This window comes from Paralichthys olivaceus, chromosome 14, assembly GCF_024713975.1.
Source record: "Paralichthys olivaceus isolate ysfri-2021 chromosome 14, ASM2471397v2, whole genome shotgun sequence".
In the NCBI taxonomy this organism is placed as follows: Eukaryota; Metazoa; Chordata; class Actinopteri; order Pleuronectiformes; family Paralichthyidae; genus Paralichthys; species Paralichthys olivaceus.
The window spans coordinates 6,037,020-6,053,863 of NC_091106.1; the positions used below are offsets into that span (position 1 = coordinate 6,037,020).

General features: G+C 43.0%; 1 protein-coding gene across 1 annotated transcript in view; it reads left to right on the plus strand.

Annotated features, from left to right (window-relative positions):
* LOC109629638 (adhesion G protein-coupled receptor A3) overlaps positions 1 to 12,165 on the plus strand; it is a 172,984-nt gene extending 160,819 nt beyond the window's left edge. Inside the window, 2 exon segments of the mRNA XM_020087410.2 lie at positions 10,317 to 10,412; positions 10,600 to 12,165. Coding sequence (XP_019942969.2) covers positions 10,317 to 10,412; positions 10,600 to 12,028 — 1,525 coding nt within the window. The 3' untranslated portion in view covers positions 12,029 to 12,165.
* The last annotated feature ends 4,679 nt before the right edge of the window (positions 12,166 to 16,844 follow it).

Below are 16,844 nucleotides of genomic sequence, written 5' to 3' on the forward strand. Positions count from 1 at the left end.
CAGGCGGGTGTGGATTTGACTTGGAGATCCCGTGCACATCTTTGTGGGACTGGAGAGGTGCAGATTTGCATCATATATGTATAAAGTTATTAAACTGATGGCGTATTTAAGTGTGAGCAGCCCTTTGCTGTTATTTTTACCTACTTTATATACAGTTCAGTTATGTTGTCCATTGGTTCCAGATCGAGAGGTCGAACCCCTTTCAAAGATAAACCTGGGGGGTCTTGAGATGATTAACTGGGAAGGATGAAGAAAAAAAATGTTTGTACTTTGGGCTTAATCTTTGCTCTCTTTGTGAAATGTTCCAGGGTTTTATATCCCTGCTCCATCAAACATTATTTAAGCCTTGCCTGTCCACAGTCTCGACTGAGGGCCAGGGGTGCCCAGACCCACTCTTAAGAACAACCTCCCAGAGGACTTGACTGGCGAGCTCCTCATCCTCTTTTAAATCCCTCTCAAAGTCACATTTTTCTAAGTGTGCTTTCTCAGAGTATGGGGTCAAAATTAACTTTCATCTCTTTGTCACTTTTTAAAAACTTTAACTTTACAAATCCTTTCTCCTCACTATAGCCTTACTGACTATTTTACCGATAATTTTTGAATTTTTGAAATCAGGTCAGTTGCAAGGATTTATTTATTAATTTTATATTATTTTATTTTCCTTTTTTTCATCTCTAACATGTTGCATATAGATAGATTACTAGATAGATATTAGATATATATATATATATATATATATATATTCACCCCAAGATTAAATGGTCCTCTAAATATTATTAATTTTCTTTTGTCTTTCCTCAATTTTGTATAAGTTGAAAGGGGAAATTGCATCTAACACATGGAATGAGCAACATTCAATAGTATATTGAAGCTAAATGGAAATATTCAGGGGAAGTAAAAGGACATTTTATCTAATAAATATACTTATTTACTTTCCTCTACTGATTTGAAGGTATTATAATATATATTTGCGACATCAAATAGATCACCTTTTCTTTAATGACAAATTGCAGACATCATGTGGTTTAAGTGAAGAGTGAGGTCGGTCATATCTGTCATAGTGTCACTTTTTCTGTCTCTGGCTGACCTGTTTTAAAAGCATGCATATTTGTGTCTCTGTTGATTTATGCTAGCTTCTGTACGTTGTCAGGTGTTTGCTGCCTCTTGCTTTCTTTTAGAGGGCAACGGTAGCTTTACACAGATGAGTTATTGCATTGTTTATCTGCAGAGACATCCACAGCTTGTTTGCATCCTTTTAAGCCGCTGGCTTTGTTCACTCTGCGGTGACGTAGCTGTCAGGTCTTCCGCTTTGTACTGGTTGACTCTCCTTGTGGATTTCTCACAAGTTTGCTCATGTGAAAAAAATGCAATTTTTAATCTGAGTCACTGTCTGCCTCAGGGGGAGAAGTGTAGTTTTGATTGATAATGATTCACTTAATATGAAAATTAGGCTGATAAGTGCCAGAGATCAGGGGTGTTGAGTGAATTCCTTTTAATCAGTAAGATTTTTGATTTGAGGCCTGTTTAGCTCAGAAGCTAAAGTTGGTGACACACTGCTATGCTTATGGTCAATAGGGTCTCCATACAACACTTCTCACCAGTCATCATTACTGCTGACTCATCAATACCACTTGGCAGTGTTTTCCTCTTCCCCTGCAGATCTTGTCTTGTCATCCAACTATTTTTAGATTTGCATGATGTTAAACAGAGGCTTAAGTTTAAATAAAGCCACAGCTGAGTCACAGGGAGCCTTAGGTCTTGTCCTCACTGATGCAGACATTTTGCAAAACAAACTTTTCTCTGCATTTGAGCCTCGTCTACATGCAGACTGCATTTTAAATTACTATTGTGCAGATTTTTCAACACTCTGGTTTATCTGTATCTGTGTGTACATGTAAAACAATCTGTTTGTCTACTGTTGCTTTGTGTAATGTGCCAGAAAACACAGTAACAGCAATGGCCATTGTATAACAACTATAGTCTGCTTCAAGGGATAGTTCAATGAAAAATCAAACTTCAGTCATTATCATCTTACCACTATACCTATGGAGGGGTGGGTGAAGTGTTTGAGTCCACAAAACACTTCTAGGGTCTCAGGGGTAAATATTGTTGGAGCTGAATCCAATACATTTGAAGTCAATGGTGACCAAGACTTCAGCTGTAATAAAACAACAGAAAAAACATAACATGCCTCAATACTGCTCATGTGGTGTCATCCAAGTGTCCACAAAGCCCGACCTTCATGTTCTGGAACAAGGTCATTTACAACGTGTTTTAAGTCTAAAAGTCCACCAGAAGTGGCTAAGCTAGTGGACGTTAGCACATACAACGGTCCATGAATGCACCTTGTAGGAAGATAGCAGTAGATGTTTAGGCCTAAAAAACACTTGCAGACACTTGGATGACACCACACGAGCAGTATGGAGGCATGTTCTGTTTTTTCGGTTGTTTTATTACATTTGGTCACTAGTTACTTCAGTTGTATCAGATTTGGCTGCAACAAAGTTTATTTCTGAGACGTGTTTTGTGGACTCAAAACACTTCACCCATCCCTCCATCGGCACAGTGGTGAGTTTTCATTTTCAGTAAACTATCCCTTTAACAGGAGAATAGGCTCTTTGATGTAGACGTTATTACCACCTACTGGCCCGGCATGCTTGTTTGAGCATTTGTAGTCGTTTAGTATTCTTGTTTGGACAGCTATCTTGTGAAACAAAGGATGTGTGGCTGGAGAGTTTTTTCTAAATGGAAGAGAAAATATGAGTTCAAATGCAACTGAAGTATTGTAGACATGGCCTAAGAGAACTGACTAGCAGCTGCTTTAAGCGTCATCAACATTATTGCCATCAATATCCTCATGGCCCAGTTATTTCCCAACCAGGGAGACTTATACCCCAGTTTAATTTAAAAGTACTGGAATAACAGTCAACATATACATATTGAAACAATAAGCAATGGATAAACCATTACAATTGGTATGTTAATATAGCATGTCAACATCGTCAAAATATTGTATACATGAAGGGTTGAAATAATACTAAATGTAATGGAACAGTTAAAATAAATACAGTAACTTCTGGGATAAAGGGTTCAAAGATCCAGCTTCTTACTGGAAAGTTATCCAAACCAACTTAAACACTGATAACTCATCTGTAAAATCCACTGTAATGTATTGTGACCATCCACTTTAAAATCATTTGAAATGAACACACACCTGACCTGGTGTTGAGCTTGTCTGATAGGGTTGTGTGTCAGACAGAAAACGTTGGGAACCAATGCTCTCGCCTGTCGATGCATAATTTCTTAGATATTGCTGTATTCCAAAAGATATAGCCAAGCCTTCTTGCCTAGAATAGCTGATCTGGGACTGTAGTAAATGTAAATGAGACTTAAAACAACCCTATACTGTAAGAAGAATAAATGTCAGGAAGAGGAGGAACAACAAAGAAGCCAACAGCTTCACAAAATCTTTTGCATCCCCCTATAACTTTGATTATCACAACTCAGGGAGAGGCTGCTGAGCCAAATGTATTTAGCCTTTTAATTCCTATTTCACTAGCAGGCACCACATCCTAACAATATGTGATTTAAAGGTTTGAATTGAAATCGATATATTGGATGATGAGTGAAGGGGTTGAGGTGAAGGAGGATGAAGGATGAGGGAAGGAGGATGCATTGATGAGGTTGTAAGGATGAGGGAAGGAGGATGAAAGCATGACAGTAGGGATGAGAGGAGGAGGAGGATGCATAGATAATGGATGAAGATGAATAGATGCAGGTATGGAGGATGATGGGATGTGGATGAGCAGAGGTAAGGATGAGGCAGAACAGTGAACGGATGAAAGGAAGGGAAAGGGTGGTTTGAAGAATCTGAGACAAACAGAGCATGACAGGTTGACCAGGTATACAGAAGTGATTAGAAGTGTGGTTGAGGCATGGACCTACTCCCAACGCTAGGTTAACTGGTTAACTATATTTGTGAAGACGCAAACATTAGATTGATTTTCTGCTTTTTGTCATTATACCCCCCTCCCCCTCACAAAATTTGGCATGTTTAAGAGGATCAGCTTTTGGACACAAGCAGTGCTCTTCCTCTGCGATGAGAAGGTGCTCTGTGAGCTCCGCAGAGCTCATACTCCAGATGTGGAAGAAAATCCTGTTAGTTACGAGGGAAGGTTTGAGAGCAGAGACACGGAAGCACAGTGAAGGTGCACCGTAACAAATGCCTGTTTGTCCTTTAATCTTTTATTCAGTGTGCCATTTTCTTTAAGCTGTTGGAAAACATCAAGCTGTGGTGCGGTTGCCAGAATTTCCGCCAATTTGATGAAATATTTGGAAAACATGGAGCGAATGACCCCACACAAGAAAATGATTTATCCATGCGGAGTTGCACTGGATATGAACCCAACTGGAATATAAGACTTGCTTTTTACACTGTCTTTCTGCTGGCTGTTTTAGATGATTATTTCTAACACCCGTAGCACTTACATGGACATTTATTACTGATTCCACCTGAAACTAATATCTATAAAAATGCATAATCGAGCCACATCATATGTCTGACATTATTAAAACTGGAGTCTGCTCAATAATGTATTCCTGAAGAGTCACTGAGGATAAGGTCCCCATATCAGATAAGGACCCCCTCAACCCATAAGCAGCACTTTCCTTGCAAAGCGAAATCTTCAGACACCTGCGTGACTCGGGGGGATGAGGAAGGCGAGTGGCGGGGGGGGCGGGGGGTATGTGGAGGCTCTTGAGGTTCTCCCATCATGCACTGCTTGTGAATGAGATAATTTGTCGGGGGGCAGGCGGAGGGATCGTGTGGCGCTGCAGTCAAGTTGATCCACAGTGATTGACTGTAATGCTCCCCGTCAGACAGGCTCATGCAGTGAGACTTAGCAGCTGGAAACAAATCAATTTCTCCTCTGAGCATCCTCCTCCTCACCCACTCCTCTTCCCCTCCTCTCCCAACAAACAACCTATTCCTCCTCATCTACCTCTCCCCCCTGTGCCTCCACCCCCTGACAGTATCTGATGGCATATCCAGCAGACCATCATGCTGACCTTTGTCAGAAATCTGATTCACTGTGCTCGAGCAGCATGTGAGACGCCTCTGATCATGCTATTAACTGACACTCATCTGGTGTGATGGGCGCAGATCTCTACTCTGACCCAACACTTCACTCCCCTTTATTGTAGAATCTCTCTTAAAGGTTCAGTGTGTAGAATTTGTTGTTGAATACCCCTCAGTTGAATACCCCTCACCTCACCCAACTCATGAAAGAGAAACTGTGGTAGCCCTCAGTTGTAAAAAGGTGTTTAGTTGTCCAGTCTGGGCTACTGTAAAAAACATGGCGGCCTCTGAGGACCCGCTCCTGATGTGAATATAAAGTATTCAAATATAAAGGACCCATTCTAGGATAAAGAAAAAAAGACCCTCTCTTGGTTTGGATTTGAGTCTTCTTACAATGTAGTAATTGCTATATTAGGGGCAGACCATGCATGAATTATGAAATATGTGTATTAAGAAATGAAATGGTCTTGTGAGGTATAATATATCCCTCTGAAATCATAAAAGGCTCATCACCACTGAACAAAAAGAATGAAATTAATATTATTATAATTATATATAATATTATAATACTAGACTGGTACATGAAATAATTCGACATTTTGGGAAACAGTCATGTTCTCGCTGAGCCACATGAGAAGTCTGAAGACGCTCTAATATCTGTCCATTAACTACAAGGCCACAGCTTGCCGCAGCTACTTTGGCTCCGTCCACCACTGCACCACCCCGACAGTCAACATTTTTTTATTAGCCTAATGTGATAAATCAGCTCATTATTGAGCTTTAGACGTGTCGGAGGGTAAATAATTTTACCTTTGGAGCTGGGGTAGCTAATTTCCCCGGTTTATTCTAAGTTAAGCAGCTTCACTCTGGCCCTGTTCAGACCTGGTATTAACATCCATCCTGAGAGATCTGATAACAAGTGGACAGTGTTAAGCACATATGTTCACACCTCGCCACTGTGTTTGTGTGTCAGCGTGTGTGTGTGTGAATGTGAGTGAGAGAGATACATAGAGAGGAAAAGAGAAGGAGGGGAGTTAGGAGGGACTGAATGAATGAATGAATGTGCACAGCTATGAAGAACGATTTTACAGATTTGTAGCAGTTGAAATGTGGACTCCTCTATTAAGATGTAATATTATATATTGTGTTGCCTAGATACAACAGCAGCTTCATCTAGTGTTCCTCTCAGGTTGGTTTAGTAGTGCACCTCTTACGAACTCTCTCAACTCATATGGGATGAGTTTCAGGTACATGAGGCCTCTATTTTGTTCATATATGATAAGATAGTAGTAATACAACCTGGCCTGTGCAGCTTGTTTTAAACGTACCACAAGAAGTTTTTAACTAGTAATGAAACTGTCTCATTTTGGTATTGCTGCCTCTTTGTGACCTACAACAGCAGATAAGACAATTAGGGAGAAAATTGGCTTTTTCTATAAACTATTCTCAATGTCTGGGTTGGGTCGGACCGAGGTCAGACGGAACTATTTATGGCAGGGTTAGGGTAAGTGTATGAACAGTGCTAAAACAAAATTATAATAGTCATATTAAAGTGGTCAATCATACAGCAACAAAAAGATTATTACCTCATCGCTACGCATCCTGCAAACAGATGGGCTTCTTTTTGTCACTCCTTCCAGAACAAGTGCACATGCTGGCCAGGCCGAGGTGAGATGGTGGAAATTGTCCTCAAAAGCACAAAAAAGTAAAGTTCCCTGTAGGGGCTTGAATAAAAAGACGAACGAGTGGAAACATGTTGAGTGTTTGGTTAAGTGAAATACATCAAGAGACACAGCCCCAAACCGTTATGAATTTAAGAAACGTGTCAATCATTATATGGTGGTCAGTGCAACCACAAACAAATCAATGTGCACTGAGACACTGAGAACCGTAAAAATATGCTCTGTTCATTGTTAAACTGCAGCAGGTCAGAGAAGTCAGATAAGAAGGAGGTTCTTAAAATGTGGCCCAGGCCACATGTGTTCCTTTGAATTTGGTCTGAGTGATCTGATCTCAGGACGAATTTGGGTGCGATCACAGGTCAGATGTTAATTACAGGTCTGAGCAAGGTCTCTGTGAATAACAGCAGTGATATACATTATCTTATTTAACTGTCAGCTAGTAGACAGATTAGCTTTTCTCTCCAAAACAATTGCTTCAAAAAAAGCTCACTTTGGTCATTTAAGGACATTCTGAGCTGCAGATTTTAGACTAAGGTGAGTGTATGTTGTTATTGCATAGTGCAGTTTTACCCATAAGCCTATGCCCAATGTGGGAACTATATGACCATCATTTGTCCCTAGCTGTGCTATGAATATCCTGGAGCGGGTCCAGAGAGGACAGCACATAGTCACCAAGCAGAGGACAGTGGATAAAGCAGAGGAGCGAGGATGGGAGGGGAGTCAGTGTAGCTGCCGGCTAAAAGGCACTTCGGGGTCTATTTATATCAGATGATTACTGTTCCTAAACTCACTCAAAAGCACGACTCTGCATACACAGCCATTCTCAGAGTTTGAAGGCCTTTTTAATAGAATGCCCCCCCCCCAAAAAAAGAATGTTCTTCAAATTGTGCAAGATTTGTGTGTATGTTCACGCAAGAGTGAGGATTTTTAATGTGAAGGAGCTGCTTTTTGTATAGAAACAGGGTAGCATGTAGACTGTCATTTGAGAACACATGCTTTACATTATTTTGCATGTATTCTACATATGTTATCTCAGGCACATGTCTGCAGGAAACACAGGAGGGCTCTCCTGGAAGGTTAAAGCAGAATGGTGTTATAAAGCGCAGAGTGCTTAAACATCCACTCGCTCTTCTCATTTATGCTTATCTGGCTGACGGGTGTGTAAATGGCTTTCTGTTGGAGGAGGGTCCCTGAGGGAACTGTTCCACTCAGAGGCAGTGACAGGCCAGTAATGCTGCCACCACCACCAGCCCCCTCCAACTGCCAAACCTCCCCTCACCGAACAGCCCAGACAAACATCTTGATTGTAATTGAATTTTTGGGACGGCCGCTGCGTGACGGAGGACAGATTGGGAGAGAGGGAGAGAGAGAGGCTAGGGATGAAAGGGAGCAAACTGAGGATGAAGATGGAGGAAGATGGAGAGGTTAGAGCGGTGACAGAGGTTGAAATTGAACAGGAAGGAAGAGGAAATAGCATAGTGTTTTATAGGAAAGTAGATGACAGCGCAGGGGACAAGGGTGGTGCAGAGAGGGAGCAGCTGAGGATTAGCTTTATTTCTGCCTTGAATTCTTATAGCTTGTGACATATGTCATGACATGAGTGTTATTGTTCAGCTTCCAGCCTGTTTCACAGGAAACATCAGAATATCTTTTTCAAGGAAACACCTAGTTTTGCAGATTATAAGAATTTAGAGCTGTAGGTAGTTTTGTTGTCAATACTACAGTACTGGAAGAGTAGTAGGGTCATCTAGTCAGAGAGTTCAAATTAATTTGCATCATTTGCTTCTCTCACTCGAGTTCAAATTACTTCAGCCAGTAGTCCTGATTTCCTCTTTTACTGAGGAGAGCGGATATATTCATGGGTTGCATTTACTCATGTTGCTCACGTGCATACCACAAGTATAGTCACTCGATTGTGAAGCAAATAAAGGGGGTCAAAGTTCACCAAAGCAACGCAAAGCCACACTGCGATTTGCTACGCCAGGAAGTTAATGTTTTATTTTCCACCTAGCTTGCACAGCTTGGGAGGGAACGGGTGGCAAAGAACGGGAGGCTAAACACAACTGATCCTGTGAGCAAACTCGCAACGCCAAAATTTGCTAGGCATTTTATGTAAGCATGAAATATCCATCCTCTCATATCCATCCATTAAATATAAAGCCAGGGCCACACTGGCTGTGGCTGCAGTGCGGAACGGCTGCGCGGCGGTTCTGCTACGTGTCCCGGTTCTCTGTGGCTTACACTGGCAGCCAGTCTGTAGCAGAGTTGCTGGTATAATTATTTCCTGGAATAAAAGTTGGGTTATATACTCAACTCAATGGCTGGACACTACAGTATGAAGTCATACATCATCTGGTCCTGTGATAACAATACAAACCTTGTTAAAACAAATGAATGGATGCTGTTATAGTGCTTTTACTTTGACAGGAAAACCTACAGGAAAGGTTGCAAGATTTTATGTTTGTGATATAAATAGACAGACAGACAGAGACAGACTGACTATATTTTCTGTCCCAAGTGACAGAAATTCTCCTTTTGAGAGGCTCAACACATAAATCACAATTGACAACACACAGTACATGTAAATACAGACAGATAAACAGATACACATTGAAACCTTGGTGAAAGATAATTTTACGTGAGCTGCAGCTGAACCACAGGCAGTGTAGACAGTCTTTTAACACAGGCGCAGGACTGAAAAGCAAGCCATTCTGCGGAGCAACCACGCCGCAGCCTAAACCAGTGTGGCCCGGGCGTAAGGATAAGCTTGCAGCAGCTGCACCACCCACCACCACCCATAAATAACAAGCTGACTTTTTTTACCTATCTCATAGGGACCTGAAACAACACACAGCACCAACACAGTATGTTTTGTTTCTTGGTTGCTCTATTGCGAGACCTGTAGTCTGCATGGTCTGAGAAAAATAATCCTAACTTTCAAATGCAACTTAATTTTGAAGTTTTCATTTTAAAGCAAGGCTCAGTGCAAGTAAAAAGTCAGAACTCGCAAACGCTCGATGAGCCCCTATGAATCTAGATTTACTCTCAAGTACTTTTGACCCTAACTCCAACTTTTCTTTTCACATCTCCGGTGCTGTTGTGAACAGCAGATGCAGTAAATTGCAGCAATCAGTGCTGACAAATGCCTATATCACCAGGAAACAGAATGTTTTCATCGGAAAATGTTACACTTTAAGCTTGTAGCACGGGAAACAAACCTGTGGTGTGATCGCACCCTATGAGCGTGATGACAAACAGTGAAAAGCTCAGTCTGGAAAGGATATCTGTTTCTCAGCATCATGGTTTGATCCTTAAATTGCGAAAAAGCAGAATAACTTGTGGTCAGAACTTTATCCACTGCAGCAGTCTATAATCACGCCTGTCACTTTGTTTGGATCCTTTGGTTATTATCTTTCCCTCGTGTGTCTCATGTCATATTTTTGACAGTGTGCTGTTGTAATCCAGTTGTGAGATACAGGATTTGTAAATGCCAAATGTTCTTATTCTCACCCTTTCTTATTCTCTCTGCCTCCGTGTGTGCCTCTATCTCCTCACAGCTTTTATTTAGTCAGCGGTGGAGTGCCCCTCATCATCTGCGGGGTCACGGCAGCCGTCAGTATGGACAACTACGGCAGCGGGGAGCAGGCGCCATAGTAAGTCCTGGATTTGCTTTTGCTCTCAAGGTTAAACAAAGTCTTTAGTCAACAAAGAGCTTTCATCATTAGGTGTTGATGAATTAATAACTTCATTTAAGTGGAGTTTGTAATGTTCAGTTTATTTGTAAAATTGTGAAGATGAGTATAAATTATTGAAATACTCTGGTGTTGATGTGTGTTGCAGCTGCTGGATGGCCTGGGAGCCCAGCCTGGGGGCCTTCTTTGGCCCAGTGGCCTTCATCGTCCTGGTGACATGCGTCTACTTCCTGTGCACCTTCATCCAGCTGCGGCGACATCCCGAGAAGAAGTATGAGCTCAAGCAGCTGACGGAGGAGCAGCAGAGGCTGGCCGCTGTCGATGTGCCAACCCACTGTCATCAGGGAGCCGAGCCCGGAGCCCTGGCAGCTCCGCCCGGCGCGAGTCACTGCCCTGTGGGCTGCCCAGGCATCCCTATCAACCCCGCACTCCTGGCCAATGAGCACTCCTTCAAGGCCCAGTTACGAACTGCGGCCTTCACCCTTTTCCTGTTCTTAGCCACCTGGACATTCGGCGCACTGGCTGTGTCACAAGGCCACTTCCTGGATATGATCTTCAGCTGCCTATACGGTGCCTTCTCCGTCACCCTTGGCCTCTTCATCCTCATCCATCACTGTGCTAAGCGTGATGATGTCTGGCATTGTTGGTGCTCCTGTTGTCCAGGACGACAAGCCAACGCTTGCTCCGGCGCCCATGGCCCTGCTCAGGCACGGCCAAAGGTTAACGTGAATGGAGATACCCCCGGGCACAGCCATGGTCACAGCCACTGCCACCATGACTCACCGTGTCAGGGAAAAGCAGTGATGAGCTGTGGTCATGCCACCTTAGGTCACTGTAAGCATGCTGCCCTTCCATCCTCGCAAAACCATGTGACGTGTCTGGCACCAGTGACGCCGTGTTGCGCTGCCCTACATAGCCAGCAGCTGATGGAGCAGGAGCCTGCAGCAACTCATGTACTCCTACACGCAGACCCAGAGGGTTACAGGCCGGGGATCCAGTTGCACCCCTGCCTAAAGAGCAGCACCAGGACTAAAGGCCGTCACTTCAGCCGCCGGTCTGGGGCCGGCACTTGTGGAGCAGGGAGTGAGAGGGAGTACGCCTATCACATCCCATCCAGCGTGGACGGAGGCAGTGTGCACAGCTCACACACTGACAGCCCCCACAGCACACACGAGCGTCACGCCCACATCTGCCCACATCTGGCCCACGAAGGCCACCATGATGGGCATCACACGTGCCACGCAGCGGCCACCACCACGCACGAGGCCCTGGCGTGCCATAACCCCTGCCACAGGCATATCTGCTGTGCCAAGGCAGACCTGCTCCCTTCTCTGTGCCCGGCAGAGGCAGGTGACACGGGCATCTTCCTCTGTGGCTGCGGCAAAGTGGCAGAGGAGGACCCAACCGTGACACATCACCATCTGGAGATGCACGCCCCGCGCAGACAATCCTACCCCCAGAACCCACCCAATCAGAATGGGATTCTAAAAGGGGGCCTACATGAAGGACTCCTGTACACCTCAGACAGCACAGGGAATATACGCACTGGACCCTGGAAGAATGAAACTACTGTGTAGTGGGGAAAGGAAAAAACAGGGGAGACAGGCAGCAGTCCTGCCTCGTCCCAGCAAAAGTAGAATTAAAAAAAGAATTGAATGACATTTTGAACATCACAATCAGCGTGGGATATTTTTATTTCAATGTCCTCATGTTTTTATGTGTGCTGTTTTACTGTACAGAAATATGATATCATATAAATGCTCCCTGTCGAGCATCCATTCACAAAACAGAATCTCTTCCATCAAGAAGAATTTGTGAAATATATGTCACATCATTCCATCTGATGTAATTGAAGGTATTTCCATCATTCCATATAACTGCAGATCTCTCTATATATATACAAAATGAATGGTTGTATGTATGAATATGTGTGTTAGTGCTCAAAGGCAACACGCTGCAAGATTCCTTTTTTACACTTTGAATCTGAATCCATCAAATAGTCTACGATGACAGTGAACCTCCAGTACTTTAAAGAACTCTACGCATCCACGTTTTAGACGACTAAACCAGCAATTTTAGACTTCATGGGTAGTTTTTTGCCATTCAGTCAAGCATCAGTGAATATCTACATGATATTTTCTATCTAATATACAAAGATGCTGTCGCTTGCCAGAGATGTGTGGATGCCAGTTACGTTGTGAAAAAACCCAACGGTAATGGAAAAAGAGAAAAATGAAATTTAAGCATCCTCTTCCAGGTTGGTATTGATCGTGCCGTCTGTATGATGTCTTCACCGTTGTGTTTCTTTTTCTCTGGGAGACGAGTAAATAACAACACCATGTCAACAGCAACAGCGTGGCCACTGTGAATAGAAAGCTGGTGCCGCTGAGTCATTGGATCCAGTGTGATGTTTTGATTACCACTGTGCCACACTGAGGCGGGTCCACGCAGCGAGCCCTTCCCCAAAACCAGTGTGCTGGTTTTTTATCCTCGTCAGTTCAGCTCCGCTCTCACATGCTACATGTGACATTTTCTTTGTAAAATCCAGGCACTCAAAGCATTTTAGGACAAAATGAGTGTGAATGTGATTATAAAAGAAACAAGCTGCTTAAATGTCCGGGCAATCCAGCCTGTACCGATGTCTATAAAAAAAACAATAAAACATTTCAGACAACCTCACCCGCCCGCCACCGGCTTAAACGAGACATGGCAGGAACCACTGCAAATTCAACCCCTTATAATTGTATAAATTTTTTCTATTTTTGTCACATAAATGCCCCAAAGCATGCACGCCTCCTTCTACGTAGCTGTGTGATATATTTTTTAGTGTGAATTAATGCCCGTCCATGAACATATTATTTGCTTTGACCTGATAAAACTGCTGCAGCTTGCCATGTCTCATTTTTGTCACACTCATGGATTAAGCCTAGTTCCCAACAAACACTGTACTATTTCTCCCCGGTAATCTCCATTTAACACGACTTTAAGCTTCGATTTATCCCAGAATCCACTCCTGAAAAATCATAACGCTCTCTGTTCTGCTTTGATAACTTGTGTCAGAGGAGGCCAAGGTTGAAATATAGATCTTTTGTTTTGTTTGTTTTGGATCCATGAAGGTCACATTCTCTTTGAAGGATTGCCACCCAGTGGAGAAGGCAGAATAGGGGCTGTATTGGTTTGGAAGCACTTATATCGAGTTTGATCGTCCAGACAAAGCCTGTCATACATTTCCTCAGTAAAGCCAATCTCCCCAAAAAAAGAAATGTACGCTCTACAGCAGCGCATATAATCTCACAGCAAACCCTGCTCTAGCTACACCACCTCAGCATGCACACCATCTCTTCATCCATATTGTGCACTCTTGTCTGTGTAAATAGAATTGGTTTCTGATGAATTATTTTATATGAGATTTAAGATATTTAAGAATAAAATGAGTCTATATGTAATGAAAGTTGTATGGGGAAAAAAACACTGACCTCTCAATGTTAATGCTCAGTATCTGAGTTTAGAAATGTCTGTTTTTCTTTCATTTTCAAATGCCTTTTTTTCTGTTGCAGTTTTTTTAAGTTGACTTCATAAAGTATGCTTTATGACTTATCCTGTCATATCAGAAATTAGAAATGCACTACACATATTAACGTTTGGCCTGCCAGAATGGAAATTGTCACTCACAGTGTGATTATTATGAAAAATGTTTGTTCGGACAGAAATATTTCAGACAGAAAAAAAGAGAAATACCGATGTGATGCTCCCTTCATTAAGATGACAGGCTTTTAATAGTGAAATTATGCCGTGTTAGACATCAGAGATGATGCATGAACCTCATATCTTTGCACAGGGCCAGTGGAGTTATTTCCAGGGTGTGGGACAAAAAGGGATATTATGGGCCCAACTTATGAGTGGCCCACAATTGATGATATAATACAGGTTCCTTTGGGCCACCTTGGTCGCAGGCAATTATTGGTCCTGGCTTCATAGATATTGGAAAGGGATTTGTAACAGTATCACAACAAAAACCTTTGAAATCATCCCCTTCCACATTAAACTGAGAGAACTATGGTCTAGGTTAATTGCTGGGCAAGGTGCGTATTTGCCAGTGTGTCTTAGGAGCAGCCCAAGCTTTTTCAGTGTCTGTGAGAAGACGACACGTTTGGTGTCACAGGCCGCCGCGTGCCACCTTTTTCTGTTGTCATCAGTAGCAGAAGTACTGCCCTAAAACAAGCTTGCTGACTTAGTTTCGACGGACGGCTGCTGGAATATTCACCTGTGGTACTGTGACAAAAACCTAAAGCCAGTTTTCACTTTTTTCTACATTGACACAGATTCCAATAAATGTATTTTTTCACCATGCAACGGATGAGAGCATCTTTGGCTTGTGTTTGTTTTGTCCGCCACATGCGAGAGAGTGCATTACATGGCGATGGATGTGTGTGAGAGAAAAGGCCTTTTCTTTTTTTTCTTCTTCTTCTCCTCCATTCCTGCTGTAGCGTGTTTATCTCTTCTGACAGCATGATGGAGATTGAGATGTCTCACGGAGCCACCACAGGGGAGGAATTCAAATGATCGCAGGCTCGACTGCCGCTGTGTGTGTCTGTCTGTGTGTGTGTGTGTGTGTGTGTGTGAGAGAGAGAGAGTTGTGCATGTCAAAACCTTGTATACATACACACTGCAGAGACGTCAACATGTGCATACACCACCCAGGAAATGAGACCGTGTCCCTTCCGTGCACCACAAATCACAGCCAGGTTTGACAGGCCATGAAACACCTGAGCACTTTTAATATTCAGCCGGATTTATTTTTTATTTTCCAAGGCCACGCGACGCTCTCCCCACCCATGCACCCAACCATCAGATTATTCGTCTGACTGAAAGTCATGTGAAATGTCAGAGCCCATCTCTCCCTCTCAGTGTGCGGTGAGGACCCAGACTGAACATGAGTACTGCAGGGTGTCCGCAAAAAGGTGAGTCACACATGTCTGACGCCAGTTTTTCTCCAAAAGGAGGCGGAATAATTTTTGTGTGCTGCAGTGCCAGATGAGCTGCAGTGGTGATGATATAGATAATGAGTATAAGGCTGTGATGGCTTTAATAAGGGCTTTGGACCAATAACTTTGTATTTCCAGATTGAGGTTGGAGGAGTGCAGACCCTGGCAGGTGAAACTGGGTGGTGGTTGACGAAGGGAGAAATTGGCCCGGGACTGTGTCCGTTTCATTAAAAGTGAATCTGGTTTCAGTAAGACAGATGTGTTTTTATGATACAATTAACTGTGTTTTAATTTCCTGTTGCAATAAATAGGTTTGTAAACAGAATTGTGAGAAGATGACGTGACGTGTGTGCGCCTGTGCTCAGGAGAAGGCAATATGATGTATGTTATTTTTTATCCTGCTGCTGATCCCACATCTGATCTGATTTGTCTAAGGGTCCCTACATAGTGATATACATGTCATTAAATTACTTAAATATGTTTACATGGACACCAATATTTCAGATTATTATGACGCCAATATTCTGAATAAGACACAGCCATGTTGACCATCATTGCATTATGTTGTCTTAACCGCCAACGTCCTGTAGGACCACATGCTTGACGACAAACTAAAACGGGATCAGGAGCGTTTCCACACTTAGTAGTGTGGACACCAGGCGTATCTGTAGCAGAGTTGAGGTGTTTACAAATTAAAACATAGTTGTATGGATGCGGCCACAATCAGACTCTGTTCTGTAACATGCAAACAGGAATATTCTATGAGGAACTTATGTAAACACCATAATCAGCTCAATAGTCTGAATATTAGTGTCTATGTAAACATAGGAAGGAGCAGGCTTTCTTCAATAGAGTAGACCAACCCAGCAACATATGGCCTGTTAACGTGGCTGTGTTTTTCTTTTCATGTATGCTTTGTTTTACATAATCACTGATCATCTTTGATTTCTTAAAAAACGTATTATCTTGTCTCTCTGCCTCCAGCTCTCTCTCTCTCTCTCTCTCTCTCTTTTCCCTCCCTTCATGTTTAGCAGCTCTCTCACGGCCCTAATAACAAAGCCCGCTCCTGCAGCAGCTCCAGCTCCAGCCTTGGCAGACGAGACTTGCGATTGCAGGCTGTGATCGTCATGCTAATGTCGCCCTTGACTTAAATAACATGCTCAAAATACTGGGCAGGACAGCGAGGCAGAGCTGCAGAGAGGATGGGGAGGTGGTGATGGGGGGGGTGTTGAGTTGATAGTTTGTGGCTTATGGGAAGAAATGAACAGAGTTAGAGTGAAATAGAGACATCAGAGAGGAAGAGAAGACCAATAGGTGGGCAAAACTTAGATCTCATCACTTGGTTGCTTGGAAGCATGTCTATGGATGTGATACATTGGTGTGTGTGTGTCTGATTTAGTGTCTGAGG